Here is a 9,268-nt window from a genome sequence, read left to right on the forward strand (position 1 = left end):
GCCTTAAGGTGCAAGACCTGTTATCAGATTTTTGAACGACGGCTTTTCAACAGTGTACAGGGGTCGCATCTCATCCTCAATATAGTCCAGTACCAAAGAATTCACTTTTGACTGGGTCAGTTTCAACGGTCTTATAGCAAAGAAAAGAAAAGAAAATATATGATCTTTTCTTTAAAGTAGTGGAGATATTTCCTGTCTACTATTCTGATTTTTCAAATAGTTTTCAGGTAGAAAGGACCAGTCTAGAAGACAGTATTCCTCTAAAATAAAAAACAAATGCCTCTATATTTTAAGCATTTAATCTCTACAATCTCATTGTGATTTTAAGCTAAATCAAGGCTTTTCTTTTTAAATTTAAGGAATAGTCCTACCGATCACTAAAACTATATATTGGGATTAAAGCTGGATCAGTCCTGATTTCAGGGTAGAGCCTTGTATGTTCTTTTGGGCTTTAGATGGGCTTATGAAGATGTCACTTTTAAAAGAGACTGTCCAAGTTCAACAAAGTGCAGTCCTCTTTTGAGAGGGAAAAGGTGGAGATAGATGTAAGGGGCTCCACTAAGGTTAATCATCCATATCCAAATATTTCATTCCCTTTACACAACTACTTTTCCAGATTGTGAAACCCTTATCTCTAATTTTTCAACGTATTTTCAAGTAGATAAGCCTAGACTCTTTTGACGAAATTTCTAAACAGCATCTTATCAACAGCTGTTCAATAGAAATAAGAATTGTCAAATTTGATTAAACCAACAAAACCAGCCCACTACTTATTTGTAGCCTAGAAATATATATAATCTTTTGGGGTGATGGGGCGAGTGGCAGTGTGCATTAAAGCTGGAAGTGATTCCGAAAATCCTTATGCGTCAAATATGACAAGAAATTATGTTGATTTAACGGATTAATAATTTTAATGTGAATATAATATTATACATTTTAGAGGAAAATAGAAATGTAATATCTAATTCAAATATTGGTTCATTCTCATTATATATATATATATATATATATATATATATATATATATATATATATATATATATATATATATATATATATATATATATATGTATATATCTATATATATATATATATATATATATATATATATATATATATATATATATATATATATATATATATTATATATATATATATTTTTTTTACCTTTTAGTTGTATTTTACCTTTGTTTTTATTTAATAATGAGAAACTTGTTCATTTTTTCTTTTCATTTAACGTTTTCAGGATGATAATGTCAATAGTAAATTGCTATTGAAAACATAATACAAGTATTACCTACATACTATATGTTACAGTGCTACTACGCATTGAGTTTTTAATATTCTAATTCAACGAACCGATAGTTTGAAGGATATCCCTCCCTTCTAATTTAAATTAGAATTAAGGTTGACCTGTATCATATCTGATAGCTTAAAAATTTTAAAAGATAGGGGAGACAATTTAAACTCTAATCTTGTATAACTTTTGAAACCCTCACTTTTTATTTGTAATTGTTATGCTACCTTTAATTTATTTTTCTCTTACTTTAGAAATAATGAGTTCTACTCTAAGCGATTCTGATGGTGTAGTTCAACCAGTACTCTTACGCCCAAAACTAATCGTTGTCGTGAAAAAGCTGAGAGAGAAGGCTATAGAAGAATTAACTGCTGGGATCTGGCGTTGTGACTCCTGTGGGAAAACAGAGAAATCATTTTTGATGCTGGATCTTCATTTTGACACTGGCTGTGAAAAACTTTCACGAAACCTGTCTGGAAGAGACTTGCAGGGAAATGCATTGCTAGTGGTTTCACAGAATTCGTCCACTAATGGATGCTCAAATTCACATGATTCAGAATCAGAAACGAAAAGCATAGAAAATCGAGAAATATTTTCTAATAGTCACTTGCTCAGTAAAAACCGCAGAAAATTAGAAAGACACCCAAGAACAAATACGGGGATAAAATTAAATAAGTGTAATGTAGGCAAGAAGGGCAATCCTCATTCAAGCAATTTGATTGGGTACCAGAGAGTGCATAGAGGTGAAAAACCGTTCAAATGTGACGTATGTAACAAAGGCTTTTCTCATTCAAGCCATTTGAATGTGCACCAGAGAGTGCATACAGGTGAAAAACCGTTTAAATGTGACGTATGTAACAAATGCTTCTCTGATCCAAGCAATTTGATTCGGCACCAGAGAGTGCATAGAGGTGAAAAACCGTTCAAATGTGACGTATGTAACAAAGGCTTTTCTCAATCAAGCCATTTGGATGTGCACCAGAGAGTGCATTCAGGTGAAAAACCGTTCAAATGTGACGTATGTAATAAAGGCTTTTCTTGTTCAAGCCATTTGAATGTGCACCAGAGAGTGCACACAGGTGAAAAACCGTTTAAATGTGACGTGTGTAACAAAGGTTTTTCTCGTTCAAGCAATTTGATTGGGCACCAGAGAGTACATACAGGTGAAAAACCGTTCAAATGTAATGTATGTAACAAAGGTTTTTCTCGTTCAAGCAATTTGGATGTGCACCAGAGAGTGCATACAGGTGAAAAACCGTTTAAATGTGACGTATGTAACAAAGGCTTTTCTCAATCAAGCCATTTGGATGTGCACCAGAGAGTGCATTCAGGTGAAAAATCGTTTAAATGTGACGTATGTAACAAAAACTTTTCTCAATCAAGCCATTTGGATGTGCACCAGAGAGTGCATACAGGTGAAAAACCGTTCAAATGTGACGTATGTAACAAAGGCTTTTCTCAATCAAGCCATTTGGATGTGCACCAGAGAGTGCATTCAGGTGAAAAACCGTTCAAATGTAACGTATGTAACAAAGGTTTTTCTCGTTCAAGCAATTTGGATGTGCACCAGAGAGTGCATTCAGGTGAAAAACCGTTCAAATGTAACGTATGTAACAAAGGTTTTTCTCGTTCAAGCAATTTGGATGTGCACCAGAGAGTGCATTCAGGTGAAAAACCGTTTAAATGTGACGTATGTAACAAAGGCTTTTCTCAATCAGGCCATTTGGATGTGCACCAGAGAGTGCATTCAGGTGAAAAATCGTTTAAATGTGACGTATGTAACAAAAACTTTTCTCAATCAAGTCATTTGGATGTGCACCAGAGAGTGCATTCAGGTGAAAAACCGTTCAAATGTAACGTATGTAACAAAGGTTTTTCTCGTTCAAGCAATTTGGATGTGCACCAGAGAGTGCATACAGGTGAAAAACCGTTTAAATGTGACGTATGTAACAAATGCTTCTCTTGTCCAAGCAATTTGATTCGGCACCAGAGAGTGCATAGAGGTGAAAAACCGTTCAAATGTGACGTATGTAACAAAGGCTTTTCTCAATCAAGCCATTTGGATGTGCACCAGAGAGTGCATTCAGGTGAAAAACCGTTTAAATGTGACGTATGTAACAAAGGCTTTTCTCAATCAGGCCATTTGGATGTGCACCAGAGAGTGCATACAGGTGAAAAACCGTTTAAATGTGACGTATGTAACAAAGGTTTTTCTCAGTCAAGCAGTTTGAATATGCACCAAAGATTGTATACACGTGAATAACCGTTTAAATATGATTTATTAAAAAAGGCCCTCATTAAGCGGTCCATTTGAACAAGCAGAAAATATTACATACTTGTAATAAACCCTTCAAACGTGGCATTTGTTAGAAGGAATTCTCTCAAGTGCTTTAATGAGCCATTGCAAAATTACATTATAGTAAATCCTAACTTAGATGATACTTTTTTTTTCATGAAAATTTTGAGTCATTTGTGCTTTCCTTCAATACAGTTTGATAGCCGTGTTTTCTAATAGAATCGTTTGTCAGGTTGTATCCAGGGGGGGGGGGTGTTTGTGGGTTCGGATCCTCCCCTGGAATGTTCATCCGACTCATAAAAACCACAACAAAAAATGAATATAAACAAATTGGGATGTTTTTTGAAGTTTTTTATATTATATTTTGTTTGTATATTTTTATTGTATTTTTTAATGTGCCTGAATTTTATACACATGAAGAAAAAAGAGTAAATTTTGAGGTGTGTTGTGTGGTTGAGGTTTGAATTGTGAAATGTGTGTAAGTAACTGCTGTTATCAACAATGTTTTTGCTGTCACAGATACGGTGGATGTTCAGTAGGACAGTAGTTTTTAAGCTTTGGGGTTTTTCTTTTGTCTCTCTGAATTAGTCTGCATCTTTCTTGGTGTTCTTTTAAATCTATTTCTTGTTTATATATTTTATCCTTTGTCTAAACTTTGTAATGAACAATTTTAGTTAGTTTCTTACTTTGTCATTAAAAAAAGGTTTTGGTTTAGTATGGTTGTCATCAGCGAAATAAGTATTTAAAACTTTATTTGAATCTTATATATAATTGTAGCTGGGCTTTGACTGAGGAGGGTGTCAGCCCATCAGGAGATGCTTCTTACTATGGAAAATATTGTTTTGCCTGTCATAAATTTGACAAATTCGAAACAGGATCGGTTGTGATTTATTGAGTAAAGGTCTCAGCTAAATTTTGAAGTTTATTTTGACCCAAGCTAAAACGTTCCTAAACTAAATCACTTCTTTACTGTTAAATGAAACTTTTATAATAGCTTCCAACATTATTATGAGTAAGCTGCTGTAAAGAACAACGCCTATTAAAATAACAAATAGTCTCCTCAATTCATTGTTTTTTTTTACAGAAGGTTTTGTTTTGGACCAACAATTAAGGAATTGTACATAGAATTGATATTTTTTTCTATAGTTAGCTGTTTTGTTTTGCTAAGTAATATTTCCAATTTAAAGTAAAAAGGAGAAAATAAATCTCAATATTGGTTGTATTTAGGTTCTGTATACTCTATTATAGTTATCAGCAAATGACTTATGGTTTTGAGTTATTGTAAATCTTTCATTCTCAGTTGAAAATCCTTCTCTATTATGCACAGTATTTAGTTTTAGATATTTTTTGGTGAAGTATCCCATACAAATCATTGTTGTCTACTTGCATAATGGTATCATTGTGCTAGAGAGCCTTTAAAGGTGTATAAAGTCAGCTATGATAATTTAATCTTGCGTAGGGTATAAACGTAAATCCCTTACGGTTATGCCAGATGGTGTTGGCTGATATTTTCTCAGACGGATTTAAAAGTTTTGTTTATTAGCTTCTCCTACTTAGTAGATTATGCCCATAGCTGTAATTTTTTTACATGTGCTAGAACACATGCAGGATCAGTAGCAGGTTATACAAAGAGCACCCTTAAAACTGTCATACCTCTGAAAGCATATTTTAATTAATGTAATTTTATTTTGACCCAAAATAAAATATTCCTTAAGAAGGTTGCTTCTTTGCTTTGAAACTATGTTCAATTGATTGTACCATAACTTGGCATAAGCTATATGTAGGACGTTTCAAAATGTACTTCATTCATTGTGTTTTTTTGCATCAGGTTTTTTATTGGACCGAAGTAAAGAAAGTATAAATATAATTGATATAATTTTTTTTGGTTATATAGTTTGTTATTTTGTTTTGCTAGGTAACGGGAACTAATGTTTCCAATTTAATCCTAAATAGGAGTAAAGAAAATAAATGTAATAAAGAGATGTATTTAAGTTTAATATTTCTCTTTTATAACTACCTGCACATGTCCGCAGCTGTTGAATAGTCACCTGGAAGTCCTTATCTATGATACACTGTATTCGTTTTTGAATTTTTGAAAGAAAAATCTCACAGAATTAATTGTTGCCAACGTCCGTTAGGGTTTAACAGAGCTAGAAAACCTAGGGTTGGTTTTTTTCGCCATGATAATTTGCCCTTGCATAGGGGACAAAAATAAATATTTTTTATTTTGGTTATGCCAGATGTTGCTGCAATTTTCTCATATATTTCAGAGTTCCCGTTGATTACTTTTCCTTACTCTGTTGCATACAAATTAAATCAGATTTGCAATAGATATAAATTTTCTTGATTTAAGCCTAACAGGGCTTTATTTAATCCGCTTAAGTTTGCTTTGCTTTCTAAGATGTGCAAAAGACTTATCGAGTTCAACTAAATTATTTTCCTTCCTGAAATTCTTCCCACCACTGTTTTTTAAGCCTGCCATTCTTTCCTTTTTGGTTCCTTTTCTTTGATTTGTGTTATTTACATTTGATCCGTAAGTTTTTGATGAATAATTTTATAGTGTTTTAATTTATTTTTTGTAATTTTTAAAGATTATCAAAATACTTTTATTTGATGTATGTAGTTTTCAGGTCAGCTATTACTTATGGACAATAAGCAATAAAAGTCTATCTGAAAATGTTTGTGTGTGTTTATAACTGATTTTAAAGCACAGAAAGACAATTTGAAGTAAATGAATCTTTTCAAAAACTATTGAAAGCCGAACTTCATTGAAAAAAACCTCGGCTTAAATAAAGGGCTAAGCGCTACAAAATAATATAATTAAATACCTTGAATTTGGTAAGCTTAAGGATAGAAAATTGCTGTTTATGTAACTTAAAAAAATTGTCAATTTTTTTCATGTCTTAAAGACATCGATTATATTTATAACAAAAGAAATGTGGTGATGATGTTTTTCTAACAACTTTTTGTAATCCCTTATTAAAATATATACAAATATTTTTGTAATTATCCGTTTTTTGTTTCTACGCAATTTAATGACTATTCTTATTGATGTCTATTCAAAGGTATTTGGTTATTACCGCAAGTCCGATTTCTACTAAGCTTCAAACTTTTGATTTTTTTCAAGGTTTAGAATTTTTGTAATCTCCTGTCAAAATGAGAATCATAATTTGTAATAATTGCAAATCTTTGTTTTTTGGGCCTTCCTACAGACATATTTAACCGGGTGCGTTCAAACGGGTTTTCTTTTTTAAGGGATTGACTTGTTGTAATTCCTTGTCAAAATATCTGCAAATATTGTTGCAATGATCAGTTTTTTGCTTTTTAAACACTTTAATATAAACTTCTCCATGTAGGAAAATCTTGGATTTTTCCGCACAAGTGTGACAACGTCATTGCAATACTGGTTTATATAAAAAGGACTTCACTCACATAATTTATTTCAAAAATTAAGCCTCTTAATGAATTTTCTCAAACTTCTGACCTATATTGATTGTTTTTTAGGCCATGTTTTCTCTGGATGCCAATTTTTTAGAAAAAATATCGAGTTGTTTTCGAGAAAAAAACATACTTACCTAAATATATATATATCTATATATATTTATATATATGCATATATATATATATATATATATATATATATATATATATATATATATATATATATATCTATATATTTATATTGATATATATATATATATATATATATATATATATATATATATATCAATATATATATATAGATATATATATATATATATATATATACATATATATATATATATATATATATATATATATATATATATATATATATATATATATATTGATATATATATATATATATATATATATATATATATATATATATATATATATATATATATATATATATATATATCAATATATATATATAGATATATATATATATATATATATATATATATATATATATATATATATATATATATATATGTCAATATATCAATATATATATATATATATATATATATATATATATATATATATATATATATATATATATATATACATATATATATATATATATATATATATATATATATATATATATATATATATATATATATATATATATATATATATGCCGGGAGCTCAGTGGCTACGCTGCCGGGCCCCAGCACTGCTACACGAAAGGGTTATATATAATGATTCTCAATGTCGATTGTCTTCTGACCTACGCTTTTTCTAAATATCATGGCGTCACCATATGTTTGATACAACCGCCCTGGAAAAATACAAATTCCTCCTTAAAGTTGTGAACTATGTAGATCGTTTTTGGAGCCAGAAATGTTAAGAAGCCAGTTTTTAGAAAACAAACTAGGTAACCGAGTTCGAGGCTGGGTCCTGGGACGACTACGTGGTAGGTTAGTATATATTAAATAAAAAAAACAAGTTTTTTTAGCTGAAAGTAAGGAGCGACATTAAAACTTAAAACGACCAGAAATTACTTCGTATATGAAAGAGGCTGCTTCCTCATCAACGCCTCGCTCTTTACGCTAAAGTTTGACTCTGTCTCTCAATTCTTCTTTTTAAAAGAGTAAAAAACTTCAGCGTAAAGAGCGGGGCGTTGATGAGGAAGCAGCCTCTTTCATATACGAAGTAATTTCTGGTCGTTTTAAGTTTTAATGTCGCTCCTTACTTTCAGTTAAAAAAACTTGTTTTTTTTTATTTAATTTCTGGACGTTTTTGAATCAATGCATGTTTTGATTTTGGCTCTCCGCAGAGGAATAATTAAAACAAAATTTGCATTTTTTTTTTGGCTGAATGGCTTTCTCATAATTTTGATCGAATGATTTTGAGAAAAAAAAGCGGGGGAGGAAGCCTAGTTGCCCTCCGGTTTTTTGGTTAATTAAAAAGGTAACTAGAATTTTTGATTTTTTACGAATATTTTTATTAGTAAAATATTTACGTAACTTATAAATTAGCTTAAGTAAAGAACTTTTGTATTCTCATATTTTTATTACATATATGAGGGGGTTCCCCCCTTGTCAGATCCTCGCTATTTACATTAAAGCTTAAATTTTGTCCCAATTCATTAAGAATGACCCCAGAATCACAAAAGCTGTAGAATAAATAGTTGAAATTACTAAAAATACTTTAGCGTAAAGAGCGAGGTATTAGGAGGAGGTGATCCCCTCAAATGGGTAATAATTTCTGTTTGTTTTAAGTTTTAATGCTGCTCCTTACTTCCAGCTGAAAGAACTTTTTCATATTTATTTTTTCATTTTTTTTTTAAATAATGCTAGTAAATCCTGCCCTCCCTTCATGGAGATTTTCTTCCGCCATTTTCTTCCTTACTATATGCAAGCACTGGTCAAAGTTTGTAACTTGTTGCCCCTCCCACGGGGACTGTGGGGGAGTAAGTAGTCCCCAAAGACATAGTTATAAGGTTTTTCGACTACGCTGAATAAAATGGCTAACTCAGAATTTTGATTTGTTGACTTTGGTAAAATAATTAGCTTGGGAGGGGGCCTAGGTGCCCTCCAATTTTTTGGTCACTTAAAAAGGGCACTAGAACTTTTCATTTCCGTTAAAATGAGCCCTCTTGCAACATTCTAGGACAACTGGGTCGATACGATCACCCCTGGGAAAAAGAAAAAAAAAACAAAACAAATAAACACGCATCCGTGATC

The 9,268-nt window shown here is 31.2% G+C and overlaps 1 protein-coding gene across 2 annotated transcripts; it reads left to right on the forward strand.

Annotated features, from left to right (window-relative positions):
* The first annotated feature begins 1,237 nt into the window (after positions 1–1,237).
* LOC136040216 (zinc finger protein 271-like) lies at positions 1,238–6,270 on the forward strand. 2 transcript variants are annotated; one of them, XM_065724414.1, is made up of 2 exons: positions 1,238–2,274; positions 2,314–6,270. In XM_065724414.1, exons 1-2 carry the CDS (start codon positions 1,518–1,520, stop codon positions 3,558–3,560), a joined length of 2,004 nt encoding a protein of 667 aa, XP_065580486.1. In that variant the 5' UTR covers positions 1,238–1,517; the 3' UTR covers positions 3,561–6,270. The 2 variants fall into 2 exon arrangements, with proteins under 2 accessions (XP_065580486.1, XP_065580484.1); XM_065724412.1 differs by having other exon boundaries at positions 1,238–6,270.
* Positions 6,271–9,268: the final 2,998 nt, after the last annotated feature.

This window comes from Artemia franciscana, chromosome 20 (genome assembly GCF_032884065.1).
Source record: "Artemia franciscana chromosome 20, ASM3288406v1, whole genome shotgun sequence".
Lineage (NCBI taxonomy): Eukaryota > Metazoa > Arthropoda > Branchiopoda > Anostraca > Artemiidae > Artemia > Artemia franciscana.

Excerpts from the sequence above, each read along its gene's own strand:
- LOC136040216 (XM_065724412.1), top strand. The coding sequence starts at position 1,518 with ATGCTACCTTTAATTTATTTTTCTCTTACTTTAGAAATAATGAGTTCT.